The sequence below is a fragment of the Apodemus sylvaticus genome, chromosome 6 (genome assembly GCF_947179515.1).
Source record: "Apodemus sylvaticus chromosome 6, mApoSyl1.1, whole genome shotgun sequence".
Taxonomy (NCBI): Eukaryota; Metazoa; Chordata; class Mammalia; order Rodentia; family Muridae; genus Apodemus; species Apodemus sylvaticus.
Window position 1 is genome coordinate 82814573 of NC_067477.1, and position 26521 is coordinate 82841093.

Genomic DNA, 26521 nt, shown 5'->3' on the forward strand with positions numbered 1-26521 from the left:
GGATACCTGTGAGGTCAGAATCTAAGCTTTTCATCTTCGGAAGAGATGAGCAGCTGACACTGCCTCACATACCTTCAGGACCTCTGAGAGGAGTTGCTGAGATTGGTCAGCAGTAAGGACACTTGCTGTACAAACCTAATGACCCAAGTGTGACCCCCTGGAAGATATGTTAACAAGGAAGGAGACAGCTAATTTCAAAAAGCTGTCCTCCGACTTTGCACATGTGCCATGACATGTGAACAACCCCATATATCATGCAGAAACATATACAATCATATCACATTCTTTGGGGTGACTTAGGGCTCAATAGGAAACTCACTGCTAAGCTCAAAATCCTGACTATCTTCCAGGGTCCCACATGGTACAAGATAAAGGAGTGCATAAACTCCACAGCTGTTTTCTGACCTCCACATGGGCCATGGCATGCCCCATGAATAAACAAACGAAAAATGTTTTAAAAGAATCCTCTCAAAGGATTCCATTTTAGAAACCAATTTCTGTAGACTGCATTACTTCTGGAGTCTCATGCTGGTTTCAGTATTAGTATTATCGATGATAATAAATGAGGACATTAAAATGCCCGGTGATAGAAACTCATTGTGCTGATTGTTTTTGTCAAGTTGACAAAACTAGAGTCACCTGGGAAGAGGAAAGCTCCATTGAGGAACTGTCTCTGTCAGACTGGCCTGTGGGCAAGTCTAGAGGGCATTTTCTTAAATGCTAATGATATAGAAGAGCCCAGCTTGCTATGGACTGCTCCATCTCAAGACAGGAGGGCCTGGGTGCTTTGGAAAAGGAACTGAACAAACCAGAGAAGAGCGGGCCAGTGGCTACTGCTCTCTGCTCCATTTCCAGCTTCCTTTTCCACCCTTGCTTTGGCTTCCTTTGGGGATGGACTGTCACCCGAAAGCTAGAGAAGTCCTTTCTAGCCTACGCTGCTTTTGGTCATGCTGTTTATCACAGCAACAGAAACAAACCCAGGATTCTCACAAGGCCCTAAACGTACATCTGCAGTTCTGAGAAGACACAACCGCGAAACAAAGGAAGCAAGAACTGGTCTGAGTTCCAAGACCAAAGGGGAAAAAAAAAAAACAAGGCAAGAGGTCACAGTTGCCGTGTCACCATTAGGCCAGCATTAAGATGTCTGCATCTTGTGCCTCTTCAGGAGGGGACAAACAGCTCTGCATTACTGGCAGTTTGATCACTAGGCTGTCTGTGTTGTCAGCCTCAGGAAAGTAAAACAATCAAACCCAACTCTGTTCAAATACCTAGTATTTGAGTTTGAGAGATGGGAGACATGTGGCCCAATCAGGAAGCAGAGTAGGGAGGGATTCCTGCTCGACTCCTCCTGTCATTACAGAAAATGAGGGGGCTGAGGATGAGGGCTGCAAGGGTGCAAACGAACCCTTACCCCAGAGACACTGCAGGCCTGGAGAAGGCGCTTTAGGGCCTACACTGGATACCAGCAATGCACCGTTACTGGGAATCTTAAGCACAGGCTATTTTCCTATTTTCACAAAGAGAATAGGAACCAATCACAAGGAATGTTAAATATGGACTCCTAAATGGAATGTTTTAGAAAATTTGAAACTGTTTTCAGCAAGAGAAACTTCAAAAGAAGCTAATATTAAATCAGTGTTAATTTAATGATGTTAATGTTATAAATTAACATCATCTTTCTAAGTACATCTTTATAGCATGGTAACTATGATAAAAAATATAATGGTGTTATATTGACTATGTTAACTGTTAATCATATTGATAATTTTGCATCAGTTACCATTCTATTAATCCTAATATAAAAATCACTGAACTGTTCTGTGAACTCAGTTGCAGCATTTTTGAAAAATATGAGAATTTATTTTTCAGAATTTCAGATTAATAGAAACAAGCAGAAGAGCTCTTTCACATCTGGTACTGCTTATTAAAAACATATATGAGAATACATCATTCATCCAAAGCTTTCAAGATTACATAAAACTACGGGTGAATCAAAAACATTTCAATAGAAAATGACAATGCCAAACCAGGTGTGGTGGCACAGATCTTTATTCATAGCACTGAGGAGGAGGAAGAAGCAGGCAGATCTCTGAGAGCTCAGTGGCAGCCTGGTCTACATTAAGAGTTCTGGGATAGCTGAGGCGACACAGTGAGACCTTGTCTCTAAAAGAAAAAAATAAAGAACAAAGAAAATCAGGCGTTATCGCTTAGAATCATTCAGAGGCATTAAGTGTAGAGCTGTACCAGGCCAGTATTTTAAGCCTTTTTCTTCTCTTTGGGAACTGATTTGTGAATTAGAAATGTCCTTTAAGGACACTAATTCATTTCCGCCAATCGTGTTTCTAGTTGATTCTGGAAGCATATTATCATTGTTACTCCCACACTTCATATAGCCTTACTTCACTAAAACACCACCTTCTGCATTTCATAGGCATGGTCCACTACCAAGAAATAAAAGTTACACTTCTTAGTACATAAAAATGAATTCATAGCCAGGCGGTGGTGGCGCATGCCTGTAATCACAGTACTCTGGGAGGCAGAGGCAGGCAGATTTCTGAGTTCGAGGCTAGTCTGGTCTACAGTGTGAGTTCCAGGACAGCCAAGGCTATACAGAGAAACCCTGTCTTGAAAAAACCAAATCCAAAAAGCCAAACAAAACAAAACAAAAAAAAAAAACCAAAACCAAAACCAAAACCAAAACAAACAAACAAACAAACAAAAAAACCTATTTCATTAAAGTTATCCATCATGTGTTATTGTTACAAGTGCATTAAAATAAAAACTTCACACATATTTCCCAGAAAAAGAGGGAAATACTCGTAGATTGTTACGTTTATGAATCAGTGTGTGTGCGCGGCTGAGAGTTGCTTAAGAGTCTTGCTATTTATTTTATTAAGTACTTTAAAAGCACTGTACAAATGGATCATTATGTGTGACGCAAGTAATCCTATCCTAATTCATAATTTAAATGTGAAACGTTCATTTAAAACATAAAGTACTTTATGCTTCCATTCAAAGTAAATATAGTTCTCTTAAAGTCTCAGGAAGAGTTCAAACACTTGGCTGGGTACACAAAGCATCCACTCTAAGTCTTTTTGTAACCATTACAAGTCTGGTCTAGGGATAACATTCAGCGATAGGGAGTCACTTAGAAGGCACAAGGCCTGGGACTTGATTCCTAAGATCCCAGAAAACTCAAAAACTTATCCTGAAAAGCTTGCCACAGAAAACCATGATGGGTAAGAGTCAGAGCGCCTGACAGAAGCACAAAGCTTGTGCTATTTCACAGCTCTGCCGCTTCAACAGGAGGGTCTGCAAAGTTCTTTCTTAGTACCACGGATCCAGACACAGGAAAACCAATGCTACTATTTACTGAAAACTGAAAGACAAAACATGCTGATTTCCATAAGTAAAGATTATACTCTAAAGAAATGTTATCTTCTTGGCACTAACACCACAAAGCAACAAACAAAAACAAGCTTGTTACCAAGGCCACATAGGATTCTATAGATCTTTTGATTTCTCAGGAATCCTCAAATCTATCCAACCTTAATGAAAACATCTGGAGGGTAGGTAAATGAGGAACTCAGAGTTTTATATTATGAACTGAGGCTAGTATGTTAAAAAATGTATATGAAAGCATTTAATATGCAAACCAACCATAGTTACAACAAGAAACTCAAGTCCTGTGTCCACATGCCATTACCTGATTGGGCGATTCTCTTTACTGTCAAAGAGCGAGAAGATGACCTCCAGCTCCTCTCCCAGGTTGGAACACATGAGGCTCTTCATCTGGACAAAGAGGTGGTGACTGCTGGCCTGCACGGGCGTGTCCTTCTTCCGATGTCGATGTTCCATCTGAGTGACACCCACCCCACCAGGAAAAACACATCAGCATGGACTGAAGAAGACAATGGCATGATGCCTTGAGTGCAGGGGACTGCCTATAGTACATTTTTTTTAATGCTAGATTCAGTATCTAATCTAAATTTCAAATTTTCTTCTAGTTTCATCAAGGCTATTGCTATAAGAGTTCCTTTAAATTTTTAATGCTAAGGAGATATAATCTCAGGGCATAGATTCAGGAAGGAGGAAGTTCAAAGGATTTCTGTGATCTTAATCAACTTGCAGGATGAGACCAAACCAGTCACCCTAGAGAACAGACAAGAGAGCTGGCCTGGTAGGGCTGCTTATAATTCCAGAGGCTTGGGAGGGGAAGGCAAGAAGATTTCAAGTTTAAGACCAATCTGCCTATAGAGTTCAAGGCCAGCCCGCTAAACTTGATAAGACCTTCTCATTCCTTCTTCCCTCTCCTACCCTTGTGTGTATGTGTGTGTGTATGTGTATGTGTATGTGTATGTTAGAGACATATGTATGTTAGAGATGTATATATGTATGTTAGAAATGTTGCCCAGTGGTAGAGTACTTGCTTAACATAGTGTATACAAGACTTTATATTTAATACTCAGAGCAATAAAAAAACAATAAAATAACCCCCCAAAAACAAAAAAAAACCCTTCAGATTACAGTTTCAGATCATTGATAAATGAAAGCTGAAGATCATTTCTCTAACTTCTCATCGATCATACTTTTAAAATTTACTTTGAAAATTATACTAACCTCCAAAGCTTCGGTACTTTCGGAATGAGGCAATGACAAGCCTTATTGGACCACTAAAGCAAGGACATGTTCCTAACTCACTATGGAGAAATGGTCAAGGAGCCCATGAGGAAGGTAAGTTAGGAAGAAACTCCAGTGTATCCCTTCTCGTCTTGTCCTCACTGCACTCAGCTACTGTCAGATTTGGGATGGAGAACTAGAATTGAAAAGCAGACATTCCAGGAAGGAAAGAAATCACCTATGGCACTACAGGCAGGAGACCATGAGAACAAGTGCCCAGTTAATAAATCCCCGTCAGGTGTCTACTACATGCTGAGCACGGGGAACGCAACAGTGAACAAACACAGAAGCATGCCACACTTCATGCAAACAGTACCAACTAGTGGGATAAAATGCCAGGAAAAATAGTGTGTGCATACACAAAGACACACCCATCCATTCATACACACAGATGCTCACAGACAGACCTACACACACACACACACACACATACACAGACACACACACATACAGACACACACATAGACACACACACACACACACACACACACACACACAAGATGAAAGGGAGAAATCTATATTGTAAAAGCGCCCAAAAGGATGTTTTGATTTGAACCTGGGAAGTCAGAATACCTGGATAACTGTCCCTGTAGTAAAGCACTATAGAAAGAGCAAGAATTGTGGCCTCTTTAGGACAGAACTTCTGGACCTGATTGTAGTGAGGATGCAGGTTGTTTCCCCTTCTTATCCTTTGGAGGTTGGTAGGTAAATACTTTCAGAAAAACAAAAAGACAGCGAGACTACCATGGCAATGTAAAATCGAATGTATACAGGCTTCTAAATCTCTATTCGGCCTGCACATATTGGCCCAGCTGCCAGCTGCTGCCAGTCTACTCAGCTCTTGGATCTCTCTCGGGAGAATAATGGGGCAGGGAATGGACTAGAGAGCCTGGGCAGTATAGAGGAGAGATGGTGCGGGAAGGGATGGCATAGTCACATTCCTACCCCAGACTGCCTACTGTTACCCTGTATGAGCTTCCTGATGGATAACGGAACACAGAATACTTTTAGCATGAGGGATTTGAACTCCAGGGTTCAGTCTACGGCTGTGAATGGTTGTTAGGGTGAAGGCACATAACCACATCTCTATATTAAGCTACCTTTTAAGGCTTGTAAATAGAATTCAACAATTGCCGATGATTAGCCAACTTTCAAGGCAAATGGGATTTTTACAATTTACAGTTGTAGATGCAATTACATGACATCATCAGAAAGTTTATATGCATGTAACTTTTATTCTGCACTATCTAAAGCAAGAAGATTACAAACAAGTAACCCATGGCCCCTACTCGTCAAGCACATGGGACGCCTCTCTGTGAAAGTGAACTATATGTATGTATATATATATATATATATATATATATAGATAGATAGATAGTTTTTTTTTAAAGAAAAGCTTCTGTGAGGCTTGCTCTATTTTGTGCTTTCAAAATCTTTCATATGCTCATAAAACTAATCTCTTTAATTCAAAAGGAAGAATTTCCCCCCTTAGAATTGCTAACTTACTTGCTGAGTTACTTAAAAGTCTCTACAAAGGTATAGTCAAAAGCGTAGCACAGCACAAGTTACTCCAAAGAAATGATTGGTACCAAAGGCCAGAGCAGGGGCCACAGACTCAAAGGCCTCCTGTAAAGAACTGACCTCAAGGAGGTGTCTGCTCTTGACCTTGCAGAGTACAAAGTTTCCAGCACCAATGGTGGCATGCAATAGGAACTGACATGGGGAGAAAAATTCAGCTTCCTTATTCATGCAAATAATGTAATATATCTAGAGCGGCGGCTCTCAACCTTGACTGCACTTTAGAGTCACCAAGAGAGCTTTTAAAAAATACTTACACCAGGTCTGTCCCAGAACAATTAAATGGGAATTTCTAGGGGGGTAGGAAGGGGTCTTATGAGCTGTAGTTTTAAAGGCTCCCTGGGTGGCTCTAATGGGCAATGAGGGTTGAGAGTCACTGATGGAGATCATATGCAGAGAGATACAAATCACGGCAGACTGAAAAAAAATGTATTGTTGCATCTGACAAGTCACTAATTATTTCCTGGAATCTACCTTGCGTGCCTGGTTCTGGGGCTCTGTGCCTATGACACAGACCCTTCAGCATAACACTCTCTAGCACTTAAGTCTACCACTCACCCACTATTCTTCCAGATATGGAACAGATTTGGATTTAAATAGGTTATGATTATGTTCTTATGTCTTGATAGTTCACAACTTTTGAGGACTGCTAAACATATCTCTATGAAAAGAGCATATCAGTAATATCAGGCTAATACCCCAAGAGTTATAACTTAGAGTCACAACACAGACAACAATCCTTCTTGACATAATGTTGGCTACAGATGCACCTGACAGCTGTGCTCCATGTCCTTACAGCTTATGATTTAACTATACCATTTATTAGGAGAAAAAAACAGATTCACTTCAAAGAGTTCTTCAACTCAAACTGGTTTTCCTCATGTGCTACATTAACTACTAGATGACTGGACTACACCCAGGCTTCTCAATCTTGGTGAAGAGAGCTGTGGAGGGCTTTGAGGGTGTATAATACTCCCTAAGTGAATTTTCTCTACTGCCACCCCTTGTTGTGGCAACCACATTCTGTCTTTAGCCAATGCCAAATATACCCTTGGGATGAAGGTTCTTTAAGAACCACTATTCTCTCATTGCTGTCCAGAAATGGCCATGAGAATAAATGGAGATCTGTAATTAATGGGGGTGGGGGAGGCATCTCCAGGAAGAGACAGAGACCTTGGATGGGGAGATGTTTAAGAATCAATGGTGGGTGTCCTTAGCTGTGACTCACAGCAGTGGGGATATGGAGCTTGGAGAGGCTGCCCCCTAGGGCCAGGCAGGAATCCCAGGGGAGCAATAGGGACACTAACAAAAATTTTGACTCAAAAGTTATCTTGCCCCACACACCTATGGCCACTTGATCTTCGACAAAGAGGCTAAAAACATCCAATGGAAAAAAGATAGCCTTTTCAACAAATGGTGCTGGTTCAACTGGAGGTCAGCATGCAGAAGAATGTGAATTGATTCATCCTTGTCTCCTTGTACTAAGCTCAAATCCAAATGGATCAAGGACCTCCACATAAAGCCAGACACTCTGAAGCTAATAGAAAAGAAAGTGGGGAAGACCCTTGAGGACATCGGTACAGGGAGAAAGTTTCTGAACAGAACACCAATAGCGTATGCTCTAAGAGCAAGAATTGACAAATGGGACCTCATAAGGTTACAGAGTTTCTGTAAGGCAAAGGACACCATCAAGAGGACAGATCGGCAACCAACAAATTGGGAAAAGATCTTCACCAATCCTACATCAGATAGAGGGCTAATATCCAATATATATAAAGAACTCAAGAAGTTAGACTCCAGAAAACCGAACAACCCTATTAAAAAATGGGGTACAGAGTTAAACAAAGAATTCTCACCTGAAGAACTTCGGAAGGTGGAGAAGCATCTTAAAAAATGCTCAACTTCATTAGTCATTAGGGAAATGCAAATCAAAACAACCCTAAGATTTCATCTTACACCAGTCAGAATGGCTAAGAATAAAAATTCAGGAGACAGCAGGTGCTGGAGAGGGTGTGGAGAAAGAGGAACACTCCTCCACTGCTGGTGGGGTTGCAAATTGGTACAACCACTCTGGAAATCAGTCTGGCGGTTCCTCCGAAAACTGGGCACCTCACTTCCAGAAGATCCTGCTATACCACTGCTGGGCATATACCCAGAGGATTCCCCACCATGTAATAAGGATACATACTCTACTATGTTCATAGCAGCCCTATTTATAATTGCCAGATGCTGGAAAGAACCCAGGTATCCCTCAACAGAAGAGTGGATGCAAAAAATGTGGTATATCTACACAATGGAGTACTATTCAGCCATTAGAAACAATGAATTCATGAAATTCTTAGGCAAATGGATGGAGCTAGAGAACATCATACTAAGTGAGGTAACCCAGACTCAGAAGGTGAATCATGGTATGCACTCACTAATAAGTGGTTATTAACCCAGAAAACTGGAATACCCAAAACATAATCCACACATCAAATGAGATACAAGAAGAAAGGAGAAGTGGTCCCTGGTTCTAGAAAGTCTCAGTGAAACAGTATCCGGCAAAACCAGAACAGGGAACTAGGAAGGGGTGGGAGGGAGGACAGGGGAAGAGAAGGGGGCTTATGGGACTTTTGGGGAGGGGGGGCTAGAAAAGGGGAAATCATTTGAAATGTAAATAAATTATATCGAAAAAAAAAAAAGTTATCTTGCCTACAAGAAATGAAGGCACAGGAGAAGGAACAAAGACTGAGGGAGTGGCCAAGCAATAACCAGCCCAACTTGAGGTCCATTCCATGGATCTCAATCCTGATACTATTAATGATATTCTGTTATGCTTGCAGAAAGGAGTCTAGCACAGTTGTCCTCTGAGAGGCTCCACTCAGCAGCTGACTCAGATGCAAACACCCACAGCCAAACAGTGGATGGAGCTTGGGGACTTTAATGAAAGAATAGAAAGAAGGATTGCAGCTCCTAAGAGGACAGGAATGTCACAGGAAGACAAACATGCATCAACTAACCTGGATCCTTGGGGCTCTCAGCGACTGAAGCACCAACCAAAGACCATACACACAGGCTGGACCTAGGCCTCCCCACACCTAAGTAGCAGGTATGCTGCTTGTTCTTCATGTGGGTCCTAAACAACTGGAGCAGAGGCTATCCCAAAGGCTGTTGCCTGTCCATGGGATATGTTCTTCCAGCTGGGCTGCCTTGTTTGGCCTCAGTGGGAGAGGAAGCATCTAGCCTTGCAGAGACTTGAAGTGCCAGGGTGAGGAGATACTCAAGGGAGCCTCCATCCATTCAGAAGAGAAGGGGAGGAAAGGTTGGGGGAAGGATTGTGGGAGTCAGTGACTAGGAGGGGCAGTGAGTAAAGTGAATGAGTAAAAGGAAGGAGGAGGAGGAAAAGGAGGAAGAAGAAAGAACCACCACTGTTTCCTATTTTGGCAACCACTGCTATAGATCACTAAGAAGTGCAAACAAGAAAGTAGGATCCTACACACATAAAATGTCCCTAAAAAGATAATCTGCCAGCAGAGATTCTGGCCAATTAGCTTTTCTTTCTTTCTTTCTTTGTTTCTTTCTTTGTTTCTTTCTTTCTTTCTTTTTTCATTCAAACTCATTTCCCTTTATTAAAGTCCAAGTTACTATTACATACATGGTTTGATACTAAAAGGAAAATTTGTTCAAATAAAACATTTCTAGGCAACTGCTTCAATCAAGTAGCAATAGCAGTTAAGTCCTTAGGAAGTCCATCCAAGGGAGTTCACACTTTGTAAACGCGCTGTTTCCCTGGAGTGGAGATTCCCAATTCATTTAAAGTTGGTCTAAGTTCCTGGATGACAGAGGGATAGACTTCCTTATGAGGTCCTGCTTTGTCCGTAACAACCTCCAAGACTCGAACAGCACTAGCAAAATCATTTCACCGTCTACATGCCCACAAAGCAGCATCAATGATTTTGGGCTCAGGAACCAGATCATAGCCAACAAGTGTATTTAACCCTTTACGCAATTCCCAGGCATCAATGTCTGGCTTGTTGAAGTACATCACCCGGCAAGTATCAAACTCCTCATTTGTCTCGTGTGATCCATGAGGATAGCGGCTAATGGGACAGATAGCAGCAGTGGGGCTAGGAGACAAGACTGGATGCAGGAGGCCTTGGGCAGCCGCGGCTGCAGTACAGTGATGGGGGGGGGGGAAGGGCAGCTGTGAGCATGATAGTGACCACAGCGCACTGGCTGAGGCTGAAGAGAAGCCAGTCCTGTTAGCTTTCCTTTATAGCAGAACTAAGATTGCCTTTGGCAGTCTAGTCTTTTAGGTAAACATGAGTTAGCAAGGTTAAGGTTTAGCATGCTCTAGCTCAGATTGGCATAACTGATTGAGAATGATCTGTGAACAGGGCTGGCCAAAACACAAAACCAGGCCTTTCTTCCTCGGGGTACAACATCAATTTGGGAACTTCTAAAGACATAAATCATCCTTTCTGGGAATATTTATCTTCACCCTACAGTCCTTGATCTAAAATGATAATATGCTGTCAACCTCCATGGTCCTTGATCTAAAATGATAATATACTGTCAAACAAAGGCATGGAATTGGTGAAGGAGGATTCCAACTTCTCCCCATGGTGAAATCAGGGCAGGCAGATGCTGACAAGTTGCTTAGAGGGAAATAAGCAGCATGGCAGGCTGCCTGGTGAAGACAGGGCACACTAAGAAATGTAAGAAGGGAAATAGCTGCCTCCCAAAAGAAATGTGTCCTTCTGACATTCATAAACATTGCTTCTTTCTCTTTGCCTAAAAACAGGAGCATGTGATTGTTACTGAGGAGGTATTACATTTTTTGTAGACAAAATTACAATGTTTTATGTCCCTCATCTATAAAAAAGGATGACTTTGGACCAAAATCTGAAGTGTAAGATGCCAAGCCACACTCTTCCCGTCTTTCCCAGAAATGGCAGATGTTGCCAGTCAGTCAGAGCCTACATGGGACGCCAGCCTCTCAAAGCCATTGAGTTCAGGCCACCACCATCAATAAAGTGTAAGTTAAAAGAGGTTCAATTAATTTGACACCCTATATACAATGTTAAATGGAAAGACAGAAGCAGAGTTACATATAGAAAACCAAACTAGGGAAAAGAAACTGTATTGATGAAGGACATTATTAGTTGGTCGTCAAATATTTCATATCTTTAGCTAAATCTGCTGGTGCATCTACTCTGCCAAAGACAAATCAAGATATCAAGATAAGGGCTGTGTGGAACTTCCAAGGAGGCTTGTTAAAGTAGCTCGGTCAACTGCAATGAACCTATGTCCTTGCAGCTCCATAGAGGACAGACGTCAAGGCTACAACTTCTGCAGCTATATTGTACTTTGAGGTGTCCTTGCTGTTCAGTGTAAAGTACTATGTAGAAAAAATACAAGGCTCTGTATTTTGTGCATATAATTTAGCCACAAATCAATTTAGAACTTCCTGCTCCTAGATCATCAGAAAATTAAGTTGTGTTTTTGTATCATGTCTAGGCTGCTATTATTCATTTCACTAAAAGCACCTAAACCTAACGCCCAGATTTAGCACGCATGATATCAATTATTTTTGCCATGTTGGCTCTCTAATGAAGATGAACTAAAGGTGAAAAGGGATGGAACTCTGACTGCATGCTTAGGTGTTTTTCAAGTATCTTTCAAGGAAAGGTAATCATCATCAACATGGAAAGAAGTGCTTTGCCCCTCAGTGGAAGGAGAAACTGGATCTCAAGGAGATTAAATCCTAAGTCCCCAAGTCCTGAGCTGATAAAGGCAAGATGTGCAGCTGTTTGGAGTTACACTCTAGGGTGTATTCATAACATAAAATGACCTCAAAATCACTGACTTGGTGATTTTACAAAGTACTGCACTAGCTCCTGCTGAGCATAACAGAGCGAAGAGAAGGCAGTGCAATGTCAAGTTGTAACACTTGTAACACAAGTTGTAACTCTCTGTTAAAAAGAGAGAATAAAGTCAACAATCCGTAAAGTTATCAGTAAAGATGCGGCATTAGAGGATGTGACTGATTCAAAGGTAAGAAGACAAGGCTAACAAATAAAGTGCATAGAGTGTACTTGGTTAATGCTAGGATTATAGAGTTGTGCGCCACCACACCTGATTTATACAGTGCAGGGGATAGAACCCAGGTTTTTTGTGCATGTTAGGCAAGGGCTCTACCCACTGAGTTATACCCTTCTGACTACTTTTAATAAGCTCAGAATACCCAAGATACAATTCACAGACCACATGAAGCTCAAGAAGAAGGAAGACTTGTAAGCCTTTCAGGGGATAAAGCCAAAAGAACAAGGATTTGTGAAAGAACTTACAAGCTTGATTGTACTTCCTAGAGCCTATTAAGTTGAGGGCTAGGAGGAGAACTACAGTGTTCTGAGACAGAAAAGGAGCCTTGGTACTTTTGGGGCATGGTCACCTCAGCTTGCAAGTCTCTTTACTCTCTTCAAATTAAACCAGGAACATCCAGTTCTTAAAACATCTCATGCGGAATGCCATGGAAACCACAAAATTAGCAGTGAGCAAATGTTCTGTGCACCTACCAGTCGGTACAGCTCAGTGACGCTGATGTCCTCTGGGTCCACCATTGCGTACTCCTTCCTAGGCACCAGGTCTAGTCCCAGTTGTCTAGAAAACAAATGTCAAACATTTGGGAGAAAAGTCACATTTATGGACAGTTCTACAAATGTCTCCACTAGTGTCTGAAACTGTGATCAAATCTGACCAGTCATACTTTATTTTTTTCCTCATTTGTATTTACCACAACTTGTTTCTATAGTTGGAGAAGACATAGAACAAGGTTGGGCAAAACTAGGAACCAGAAGATGACCGAGGAAAATCATGACAGGGCATTTTGCTATCAATGGAACAAACCTCCCATTTGTTACTACACAGAGGAGAGTCTTCAACAACCCAAAAAACAGCGACAGAGGAGCTGTTCTAAGTGGGAGTGCCCCCCAAAACTAGTCATCATCTGGTTCTAGAAAAAGGAAACAACAAGAGTGAAGTCTGGCTTTAAGGTTTGATCTAGGCTAACCTTAGCTAAAATGTCCTATGTAAAGCCCTGAGAACTAATGCATGTTTCTGTTCATGGCAGTGTCTGGGGTAAGACATTATTAGAAACAGAAAAAACAGAGTTCAGGCAGGACAACTTAGGCTTGTCCATAGGGGTAGCATGGTTTTGTGTCAAGTGCTGCTGTGGCAAATATGTGATTTTACTGTTTTGAGGTTGAAGTTCTATCAACTGCATAGGTTACTGATATGGTGCTCAATTTAGGATGTCTTACCATGGACAGCGAAATGTGAGCGTAACCCCCTTTTACCCAACAGTTTCCCCCCAGTAGCATCTCTCTGGCACAACCACTGCGTAACACTGATACCAATGCCACATGAGTCCCTTTACCTTCCTTTAAGCATTGGTGGTCACCCGAAAAGGGTTCCCACTGCCTTTGTAATATCCCCAGTTTTCATGCTTAGCTCACAGAGGACAGGTTACTCTGAGACCCTCCTGTAGCATCACTTTCTTTATAGAATCACTTCCCTTATAGCATCACTTTCTAGGAAGTCTTCCAGCATTGCATTTCCAGCTTTCTTAACTTTTGTATTTAAAATAACAGAGAATCCTGAAATTCTATGCTTGCCTCAAAAATCTCATTAAGGCTTCATCATTAAAATTGCTAATTCAGCACCTACTTTAAGCCAAGCACTACCCAGTTGCCCTTGAAAAATACTACCTCTTAAAGAATGGAAGACTGTCACTAAACACCAAATTCCTTCCTTACTTTCTTAAACAGTGTTCAGATATTCAAAGAAATTGCAATCTAATCTTTTAGTTGGATATTCAGATAACAATAAGTACAACTGTCTATGATCAAAACCTCCAGGGTCAGTTCCTAGTCTCCATTCCCTCCCTGCAGATACTGAACTAGGTAGTGAGATATCATTTGACACCAGGTTTACCTTGCTAATCAAATATTATCTACCACAGGATATGGAACATACAATCACATACAAATCTTAGCACCCAACCTGACCGATGTTGCTTCTAAAAGAAGGTGCCTAAGCCTCATTCTCTGCTGGGAGAGGTAAGGGTAAGGGCTACTCATGTGACCATCTTCTCTTGATGATGGATATCTGGCTAGGTCTCATGTGGGCACCTGAGATCTGTGGAAGCAATCCCCAGCTGGCCAGCAGTTGGAAAAGGCTAGTAGAAAATGTTCAACTCAAACAGAATTTACCTGCTTACCTACTAGTTGTCATTGATATTCCTTCTTTGTGATGCTAAACCTGAGAATTTAGATCCACTCTGATAACATTAGAAAGAAAAGAGCTGTGAAGGGCCAATTACCTCTAGCACTACAAATGTGAGTCAAGATGAACACCAGCTGTGAGATTCACACCAGCTGTGAGCTTCACACCAGCTGTAAGCTTCACATCAGCTGTGAGCTTCACACCAGCTGTGAGCTTCAGGCCCTTCCTGAACTTCTACTGAAAGAAATAGTATTCAAAGCTTCTGTTCTCGGAATGGCCTGAGTTACCAGTTGCTGCTAGCTTCTTCAAGTCTTAAGTGTGTAAAAAGCATCTTGTTGCTATTTATTGCTGTTGGTTAATAGGTACAGTCTAGGAATGAACAAGCCACTTTTTGACTAGATTCAGAAAAAAATATAATAAGAATATATAAAAAAAAAATAGGCAAGGCTTAGAGAAAACAGATGGAGCAAGAATACATGGGAAGAAAGGAGCCAGGCAGAAAGGAACAAATTTTATATTAGCCCAGCCACTAAAATACTCTGTGACACCAGAAAAAGGATGAAGCTCTTAGCCGGTCCATGGACTCTCAACAGGAATTCAGAGGCCATCATGGACTCAATGGGTGATAGAAGTCTGTATTGTCACGTTAATTCTGCCTGGGGTTTAATTGAGAAATATTTTTTACTGATTCTGTTAGAGAATAAGATGGATCACTTCCTACTTCATCTAAGCTCCTGAATCCAGAGGACCCTCTCCACTGCTCTTCAGTAGCCTGATATGCAAGTTGACACTGAACACATTCTCAATTTATGTTCTCTAAGAGATTTATGTGCTGACAGGTCATTTTCCAGGACAATTTGACCTTTTTTAATAGGCAAAGGAATTATCTTGATTTGCTTTCCACTTTGAAATCTTTAATGAGGGAATGAATTTATCCTTAAAGAAATATGGTAAATCTATAATTTCTATGCTGTAAAATATTCTTAAGTAAATTGTCAATAACATTTAAAGAAAATGGAATAAGAGTTTAGGAAAATTCATGAGCTCAAGGATGGTTTCAATTGCGCTGTTCATTTTCATACATTGATTTTTTTTCCCACCTTACCTTAATGTACCCATAGAATTGCACAGAACATAAGCTAGAACTTGTGTAAGTCAAAAACAGCCTCAATTCAGCCCTGATGCACAATTTTCTTCCACTTCCCCATTCTTCTGTTTTCCTTTTTCAAACTGAAAAGAGTTGTTTTGTTGTTGTGTTTCTTTGTGTTTTAGTCTATTCCATGTTCCCTTGTGATTTTTGATATTCTAATTGGATCCAACATCCCTATTATCAAACTAGTCCTCATTTAAGTGAGGACTGGCATACTGACCAACCATAATTAGTTAAAAAGTCAAAGGCTTTTAAAAATAAGAGTAAATAGCAACTGACCTGGGCATGGTCTCACACACCTTTAATCCCGGCACTTGGGAGGCAGAGGCAAGAGAATCTCTGAGTTTAAGGCTAGCCTGATCTACAGAGTGTGTCAAGGATAAACCAGGCTACACAGAGGAACTCTCAAGGAGAAAAACAAAAACTAACTAACTAACTAAATATTAACTAACCACACAAAAGAATCAGGAGCACATGCAGTCAGGCTCTGACAGCCTGGAGAGCTGTGTCTTTCAGGACTACTGTGTGCACAAAGGAGAAACCCAACCAAATGCTGCAAATTCAACCCACCAGTAGGCCCAGCGTGTTCTCCATCTAACAGTCCTTGTCCTTCTAGGTCAGCTCACTCACGACAGAGAATCTGCATGGGTGTGATAGCCCAGGGAGTTGATGCTTGTTCCAATCCTGAAGCTTTGAATGCAATCCCCAGGACATACATGGCAGAAGGAGAGAACCAACTCCGGCAAGTCGGCCTCTAATCAGCATGCACACACACACACACACACACACACACAGCACACAGACACACACACACACAGATACACACACATACACACACACACTCACACACACATGCACAGACACACACAAACACACACACAGATACATACACACACACTCACACACAGACACACACAGACATACACACACAGATATACACACACACATACACACACAGATACATACAAACACATATACAAATAAACACACATATATACACACACATACATACAGGCACACACAGACACACACACAGATACACATATACAAACACACACACAAACACATACACACACAAAGAAAAGAAAAAACTTAAAGAATCCCTAGTTCAATGTTCCTCCTGTCATTACCTGCCTGTTTTCTTGCTTTTATATCTCACAGGAATGACTCTTCTAGGAATATTTTAAGTTGAGCATTTTATTGTCTGTAAAAAGCTGAGTGGCATACCATATTTAATATGATATCACAAATACTGTGAGTGAGAGAGGGTTAAAATCTGGGAATGGGTCTATGTAGGCACTTAACATATTTGGCAAAAATTAAGTGTGGCTTCTGAGAAAGCCACTTCCTATATTCATGGGGAAGTAACTTCCTACTTCCAGATTGGTTTTTCCAGATCCAGAAAGAGGTAGGTTACTCATGGTTTCCTTCCTGGCATTTTCTCTTTTTATGTCCCATATCCTGTCTCATTCCCCACACCCTCCTGACATCCCCTACTGAGATCTACTAAAGGCCAACTAGCAAACGGGAGCTTGCAAAATGAAAGGGAAGGGTGTGGCGAGCATGGCCTAAGCCGGCCTATTCTAGTTTGCCACTCCTGTATTACTATTCATACTTAGTAGAGTATGGATTGGAGTTTCCAGCAACTAGACTTACTACTTAAGGGCTTGGCTGATATTTTAAATAAGTGCCCCACATTTTTATTTAAAGAGTAGATCTCGGTCACTGGCAGCCTTCACTTGAGCCCTCCTCAGCAGCTTTTCCAACTGGCCATTATGCCTGCACAGGATGTCTCCAGCCACGCACTTGTAAGAGACTGGTAAGATCAGTGTTTCCCTCTGGATCACAGTGCGGAGCTACACCATGGTATAGAGCAGTTATACATGTATCAAACCTTTGACTACAGAAGAAGAAAAAAACATTTTAGTCGAAAAACATATCTAATCAATAATCTCTATGCTTATTATATTTATTGTGACTACCTATACACTGCTATACTACAGGGTATTAGAAAGGAAAAAAAAAGAAAAAAGAAAAAAGAAAAAGAAAGAGAGCGGTGCTCGCACCACAGCCACGGATGTGACTTTTTGGCTCCATTGTCGTTGGAGTCTTCCCAGTGCACTCAGCACATCCTGGCTTAACTGGTGTCTTCCCAGCACCCTGTCCCTGTCAGTACTCACTCATTCCCCCAGTCCAGTCGGGCAGTAATGTGGCGCTTCACATCCTTCATCCTGTCATGGGTGAGATGGCCGACCAGCACCTGCCGCCGCAGGTCAAGGATTTCGTTCATGATGTGCCACAGGCGATGGAAGAGATCCCCTTCATTTCTCTAAAGCATACAGAAACACAGAGATTTGGCAGTCAGTCCTCTGGCTTGAATGCAAGGTAACTAAAAGACAGTGGGAAACCAAGTGCTTGCCACAGAGGAGAGGGCTTCTCCTCAATAAAGCTTTCCTGTTTCCTTGTCCTCAGAGGGACTTGCACGTGAATGTTTTTTTCACCCAAGTCCCACAATACTGCTCTCCTTTCCAAACAGTATGATGTCTCAGCCGCCCAACACAGACAGATGCTTGTGTTCCTTACTGTGCTACACCTAGGCTCGGTACACAGCGAGGCTTTCCTCTCCCAGAGCCTTTTCTTTAGCTTTACTATACTTTAAGGTATGGCCTACTTGTCAAGCAGATTTCCCTGACTATTAGTGCTCAGGTTTTTCGTCTGAGCCATGGCAGCATGCAAATAAAATGAATGCCATAGAAACATCCACACCCACTTATTTCTCAAAGGTTAGTCCTAATTCTTCATCAAGTTGAATTTGAACACAAGGGGAGCTTCCAGACTCAAACACTGATCACTGTTTACTGCAATTATCTGATTAGTACTCAGACTCATTAAAAAAAAAAAAACAGGTGCTTTTTAATTTAATCAAAGAGATCATATATCTTCAATAAGTCTTTTAAAGCTATTAATCAATCCCCATGGTTTCAGAAAAGGAAGAGAGGTAAAACCCTGGGCTCAAATCTGGATCTTGCTCCTGAGGATGAGTTCAGTCATCAGGGAAACAGGGCAGTACTGTTTTTCTGCAAAGATATTTTATGGGTTTGTGACCACAGGTATAACAACGGCACAGATGACTGTCACCTGACTTCCACCTATGTCATTTCTAGTGTAAAACACTCTAGCAATTCATTCACTTCTCTGTGTTTCCTTATCTGTAAAGCGCACCATAGTACCCACCACGGAGAGTTGATATGAAGACACAGGAATTAGTATGCAGACAGTGAAGAAAAATGGTCATGTTCCTAGTACTGTTATGATTCTGCACAGTTCACAATAAGCTCTGAAAATATATCGTTTCTTTACCAACACTGAAAAATATACATCTTCCCACAGAGATACTGGGTTATCTATCCCAAATCTTTCTTAGTCACAAAATATACTTCTATTTTTTTACAGAAATTATTAATAGTCTATATCAGTGGTTCTTAAACTTTCAAATGGAGTGGCCATTTAATATATATTCCTTATGTTGTGGTGACCCCCCAAAAAATTATTTCGTTGCCATTTCATAACTGTTACTGTTATGAATCATAATCTAAATATTTGATATCCAGGATAACTGATGTATGGCCCCCAAAGGATTGAGACCCACAGGGTGACAACCAGTGTTCTACATAAATAATGATATCAGTTTACTGATATTATTATCCACCAAAAGTTCTCTAGAGATAAATGATAGAAAAAGTTATCAAGTTCTGTATGATAGGCAAATATATATGTATATGCACACATTTACATACACATATATGTATATATGTGTATGTATATATATGTATATATATATATATATATATATATATATATATATATATATATATAATTTAAAATGTAGTGACTGTTGATACTAGATGTTTTAAGGTACTACTGGGTACTGCACAGGCCTGATAAATACAGTAGAATCTTCGGAAGCTTTCTCCAGGAAGCCACTTCTGGATCCTCTGAGGCATAAATAATCTCCTTCTCCTCTCAACTCCTTATCCACTCTATTGAGGCCGCTTTCTATTACTGTCTTCTATTGCTGCCTGCTCTTTTCTCGTGTTATACACTCTCTTACAAGCCATTACAAGGGCTCTGCAACACAATATTCTTGCAATTAACTGCTCAGTGTCTGTCCCCATCCACAGCAGCTGTGCCTGAGCTCCCAGAGGTGGAAAAGAATGAACATGTCGATTTATAGGTGTTATTTCTTACACACTTCCAGAAGTGAGTTCTGTTTAGTTCATACAAATGAATACACAGAGGACCAAGAAACATCTGAAGATGTCTGTGGTACAAAGGGAAATTTCATGGAGTGAAAGTAAATTCTATAAGAGGGTTATAAAAAGTCAGATCTCATGCCAAAAAGAAGAGAGACAGTACCCTCGCCATCACGGGGATGAAGGCATGTGCCTGCTCAGGCTGTTTAGTAGGGTGGACTGATTTTATATATCACCTCTACTGACAAGGGCATGCTGACACAAGAAGGAAGCAAAATCCTTTATAAGAATGAAAACTATCTAGTCAGTCCCTCCTCGAGGAAGAAACTCTAAAAGTTTCTGGAAGGGATACTCCAGCACACAATAGGCAAGTGTGCTCTTCTACTTTAAGAGAAGGAGCTGGGCATTGTGGCCCTGACTTTAATAAGAGCCCCAGGAGGGCGAAGCAGGAGGAGTGGTGCGAGTCCATGCCAGCCTGCACTTCACAGTGAACACTTACCAAACACACAGGGAAGCAAACAAACAAAGCAAAAACAATGGAGAACACAAATATATGATCTGGACATATAAGCATATTTTATTAAAAAAACCTGAATTTGAAAAAGATTGAGTAGCTATGAAGCATACTAAAAATATTTTTAAAACTCTACTCAGTTTAGCACTAAATAAAACAATACTAAACAAGTGGATTAAAACACTACCTAGAAATTCCCACAGTATATTATACATGCGGACAAAGTGAATGTGGTGGAGATTTGATTTGGTTTAAACCAAAACAGATCAAGCAGGTTTTGGTGGCAGCAGATCTAGATTTGGAGTCTGGCTTTACGACGTCATATGGGATGTGTCATAAACAATCTTTGGTAAGATTCAAGAATAGAAGCACCTGGGAGAGCCCCCAGGGAAGAGATGATGATCACAGCTCATGGTCAACATCAAGACTCTTGCATGTCTCAACTTTTTTCCTGTTTACATTGCTGAACTTATTAAGGGGGATTTTAAAGGTTGATATTTAAGTCCTTATCAACACTATTTAAAAGAGAAAACTAGTATTTCTCAAGCATCCTCTTACACGCTAAATATCTACATACATTACCTCATATACAATTTGCAATCTATAGGGCTTACTGTTCTCATCAAACAGCTTTCAGTGAAAAGATTGGTGTTTTGCTTTGAAATTCTTAGAGTCTGGATAGTGCCCTAGATAGACAAATATATGATGAAGCAAAGCATTTTGTAACCAGGAAAAGAGAAACCAGAAAGCCCTACATGATCGGTCACCTTTGTGCCAAAAGTCAGTCTATCTCTGGCCTGAGTTTCGTATTTGCTCTTCAAATAACGGACAATTATTCCAGTATAAGAGGCAACGTTAGCTAATCAAACCCTTCCCCATCACTCAGGACAGGAGTGAAAGATATTTTTAGATTTTTCTATGCACAGATCTTCAAACCAACCAAGGATGTCCCCAGAATGAATACTCATAACCTCAATAGCAAGTAGAAATAACTAAACAAGATAACCTCAACTTTGGAGTACACTACCAGTTATATCAAAGAAGAAAATGCGGATGCCCTTGCTCAGTTTCAAAAGGACATGGATGTGTATGTGTGCACACATACATATACACACACAGAAAAAGAGAGAGAGAGAGAAATACTAGTATTTTAAAGATGCAATAGTTTGCATATTTTACAACATTACATTTGATGCAATAACTTGGATTTTATGATCACTCTAGTTAAAACAAAAAGACAAACACACATGCACATGCACACAAATCTAACGGCTACATCTGCTTTTCAATGTGTATCTCATCACAGACCTCTGGAGGTGCACAATCTGACTGTTAACCAAGACCACACCTCAACCACACATCTAAGACCAAAAAGCATCCTGTAGATTTTTCCAGCAATCTCAAAAGCAGTCAGCTCCAACAGGATGGGGTCAGACAACTCCAGAACTAACAATGTAGTTAGCTATAATAAGTAAATTAATAACATATCTCTAACCCAATTTTTTTCAAAAAATTGCCTTTCTTTTGCTGGTATATTTATAATCTGTTCTCTGACACTAGCTATCAATTTACTTAAAGAACTAAGATGAGCTGAAATACACCACTACTAAAACTATACTGAGAAGGATTTTTTTGTTTTGGTTTCATTTTTTTTTTTTTTTTTTTTTTTTTTTTTTTGTCTTTTCAAGACAAGTTTTCTTTGTGTTTCCCTGGCTGTTCTGGAAGTAACTCTATAGACCACATTGGCCTCAAACTCACAGAGATCCACCTGCCTCTGCCTCTGGAGTGATGGAATTAAAGGTATGCATCACCACCACCACCCAGTAGTTTCATCTTTGAAATTAAAAATATTTAGGAAATCTAAAACTAGCTCCACATACACAGTCATATTTTTGTTATATGTCAGAAAACTTGTGTTATAGGCTTGTGGTATTGAAATGCAAAGCATAAAACTCTGTGGGAACAAAGAGATTATAATGTAAAACAGTCATGACTATGTTAGATCTACATTCCTGACTTTCCAAGAAGCCCAGTGAGTTAAGGCAAGCTCTCATACATTAGTTGATGGTTACACATGGTCACATATTTCTTAAAGATAATTATCTAAATAAAAATCATGTTCTTGAAAAGTTACGTACGACATAGAGCTGTTTCCACATGGTTCCCCAGTCTCTTAAAGTTGATGTCATCTCTGTGATAACAGAATCTTCAGTGGGAATAACCATTTCAAATTGTCTGTGAAAGTTAAGAAGACAAAAACATCTATGTAAATATCAGAGACAACACTATCTTTTACATACTCAAGAGGATAAACTAGGAAAGAAAGCCACTAGCGGTATGTGATTCAGTGTGTCACCCTGGGATACGGAGCTTGTGGGAGGAATCCTATAGGTGAGGGGAGTACAGTGCCCAAGGGACCAGTCTTCATCTAGGTCAAGACTGAATGCGGCAGGGAGAAGAAAAAGCATCAACATTCTACTCCTGTGACAACGTGACCAGTTGGATATCTCTTAATTTCTCCAAACTCAACAGCTTTCATCTGTCACATATGATCACTAGATTACATCAAGTATGAGGTGAATTGTACCATCCGAGTGTTATGACCAGAGGACTCAGTAGGTGTAAAAGATGTCATTCAACCAACTGGATGCAGGGAATGTGAATTTGGAACTAATAACTAGAACATTCTTGAAGCATCCATTTGAGCTCATTAACCTCACAATTATCTTATTCATAACAGGTCAATGAAAAATAATGTGAATTTTAAATACTGTTATCATGCAGCACAGCTAAGGTTTAAGATGTCATAGATATTAGAATAAACATTCCAGAATGTTCCTCTCTGTACTTAAGCTAATAGACTCTTCACATGTCTTCTTGTAGGTTCATAAACAAGGATTATATATATGGCTGTCCGGAAAAGAAGAACCATCAGAAGAAAAATGGGAGGGGCTTGAGTTTGCCCTCTAGTCATGCTGTTAGCATAGAAAGATCTCCTTTTTTCATCTTTAGTTGGCTTTGTTTGAATTGTGCAGGTTCAAGAGGTTACAAGGCCATTATCATTACTGCCTCTCAGAAGAATGCAATCAGTAATATCAAAGGAGACTATTTCCTTTATTTTGAGTTTATGTTTCCGAAGGCCAGCATCTCATATGTAAAAGGAAACAGTTTATTAAACTCCAAGGGAGAGATTTCTTAGCATGAGGCTAACTGCTCTGCAGGTCATTTAGGATGCCATGTCCAAATGCATACTGCTGTTTTAGGGAAACTCCTCGTAATATAAATGCAGAAATTAAAACCTCCATTCCTCCCCTAAGTGAGCTCCATCTCCTTACTTTTCAGGTTGCTAAAAACGTGTCCTGTGACTATTTCCTTTCCTTCTAAGGCATAGTGAAGCTGAAAATGTAAAACCAGGATTTATAACTAGAAAGAAAATAAACAGTACTATAAGCCTGCAGAGGATACAGTACTGTTCAGAGAACCTGCACATGACACTCCCCAAAGGCAGAATATTTACACTGCTTTTGAAGCAGCTGTTGCAATTTAAATGATGAATATTTGGACTTGGAGATTATAAAATAATATTATAGAAGGCCAAAGAGGGGAAAAAGAAATCTGGGGAAATCCTAGCTACTTCTCTCAACATTTCAAAGGTGAGGAATTGGTTGGGTGGTGGTAACACACACCTTTAATCCCAGCACTAGGAGGGTAGAGACGGGGAATCTCTGAGTTCGAGGTCAGCCTGCTCTACAGAGCTGGCTCCAGAATAGCCAGGGTTACACAGAGAAACACTGTCTCAAAAAAAACAAAAGTAAAGAAAATAAAGTGTGTGGGGCATCAGCAGGACTTACACAATACAGAAGCAGCTTCCCTAATTCACAAACTCCCATTTAATTTAAATACCCTCGTCATAGACTCTACTTTGTTCCCAAGACCCAGGAAAGAACCACAGACAATAGGGTTCATTGAATTTCATTCAATATGTTGAAAGTTCACTTGGTGTTGTCCAAACAAAATATTAAATTTTAAACAGAAAACACCATTTAGACAGGGCAGCTCTTTTGTATTAATTACATAAACACCTAAATTAGTGTAGAAATAATCTATCTTAGGTAAGTAGCCTGAAATTATATTTTGTTCAGTTATTCTAGGATGAACTTTACATCAGTTTCATCCTAGCAACCGATCCATCATGGTAAAATAAGTTAGGTGATATTAACATCCTGAAGGGCTTTCTTTCAGGAAGAACAATCAGAGGGCATTCTGTGTCCTTAAACATATTTAGTCTTATAGTCCTGGAACTGTCAACCTACTATATAGTTCATAGACAATTGCAGAAATTCCTTTTTAGAAAAGAATGCATCCGCACTAACGTCCCACCACTGCAAAACGATTCATGGTGATGCCGGAGAACCTGTAAGTCTAATACTTAACCAAATTCAAGTATACCTTTATTTACAGTTTCTTGGGGCTCATGAACTAGGGCAGATATAAAACCAGTACACCGGGAAAAACAACAGAAAAAACATACATAAGGATAAAGATTTGGCTCAACAGGTAATAGCTCTGGTTGCAATTACATAGGACACAGGTTCTATAACCAGCAACCACATGGTAGCTTGCAGCCATTCCATAGTTTCAAGTTCAGAGCATCAGACGCCCAATTCAGGTACCTGAGACACCCAGAAGACATATGGTGCACAGACATACATACAGACAAACACTCAAACACATAAGATAAACATTAAAAACTAAAAAAGGAAAAGAAAAAAACTACTTATTTTAAAACTATGTCCTATGCCCTCTGGCATTGCCACAGTTCAAGGTCAGCAGGACCCAACCCAGAATCATCTGAGATAAGTCTCAAGGAAGGACTGTCAAGGTCAGGTCAGCCAGTAAATATGTCTGGGTGTTGGGAAGAAGGGGGGAACATAGTCTTTACTATGTTAATTGATGTGTGAAAATGCAAGTTAAGAGTGGAGCACCTTTCCCTCAGTTTGGGTCCTAGACAGCATTAAACAATGAGAAAGCTAAGCTTACAGCATGTTTGACTAAGCTGTTCCCTGCTTTCCTCTGCACGTATAATGTGACGAGCTGCCTTAAAGCTCCTGATACAAGGATCCAACTTATCCATGTGGATGGAATTCACTTGGAATTCTGAACTAAAAGAAACTCTTTCCCCTTACACTGCTTTTGTCAAGGAATTTTATCACGGCAAAAAGAAATGAAACTAAGAAATGACTGGCGTCTTTGAGCTCTTTCTTTATTGATCATAATGGAGGATGGAGGATGGGTGGCCATTGCAAGAGACAGGAGAGCCAGACTGGCTTCAGGGAAAGGCAGCAGGCACTTGTTCAGATGACACCTGAAGGGTGGCTTACACCAAGACAATGCGCCTCCTCTGGAGGACAGCAGCCTACTATACGAGGTCCTGAGGAAAGCAATATACCAAAACATGAGACAAGGACTGCAAATAACTATTACGACTATGTTCAAGGACCTTAATCAGGATAAGATTAAACTTACCTTAATGCAAACTGTGACTACATAAACCATTGACAGAAAACAATTCAAGACATGAAAGTAGAATTTAACAAAACAAAAACAAAAACAAACAAAAACCCACAATCATTAAAGACAACCAAAGCTGAAATAAAACTGGAAATGAACAACTCAGGATGTTAAGCAAAACCCTCACAGAAACGTCTCACCACTTTGTTAAAGCTGTACCTTGAGTCCACTATCATGGAGAACTGCTGAAGTTTTTCAGAGAATTGGCATATGTGACATACAGCACACTAGTATAGTACACTAACATTTGTCCAAATAGGGAAACCCAAGGTATTTGTAACATAGATTCTCAATGACTTGCTGACGTTCATTCACTGAATGTTTTAGAGAAGATGAATGTAAAATCATCCATTTGCCTAACATCTCTGCAAACTTTTTGGTGAAATTAAAATTTAAATATATCATTTACTACGCTTTTGACGTTCAAATAAAAAGTTGCTATTTACTGCTATTTGCATAAATATGTAATTTCTATCACAAAGCCTGTATATTTTGGCCATAAAACAA

The 26521-nt window shown here is 40.3% G+C and overlaps 1 protein-coding gene and 1 pseudogene across 2 annotated transcripts in view; both read right to left on the reverse strand.

Annotated features, from left to right (window-relative positions):
- Dock4 (dedicator of cytokinesis 4) overlaps positions 1-26521 on the reverse strand; it is a 397452-nt gene that overhangs the window by 183008 nt on the left and 187923 nt on the right. For both annotated transcript variants that reach the window (XM_052185914.1, XM_052185913.1), the window contains exons 5-8: positions 22582-22678; positions 17857-18005; positions 12819-12903; positions 3707-3858 (exon numbers count right to left, since the gene is read on the reverse strand). In XM_052185914.1, the coding sequence (XP_052041874.1) occupies positions 3707-3858; positions 12819-12903; positions 17857-18005; positions 22582-22678 (483 nt within the window). The remainder of the gene's footprint in view (positions 1-3706; positions 3859-12818; positions 12904-17856; positions 18006-22581; positions 22679-26521) is intronic.
- LOC127687737 (cytochrome c oxidase subunit 5A, mitochondrial-like) lies at positions 10004-11840 on the reverse strand (annotated as a pseudogene).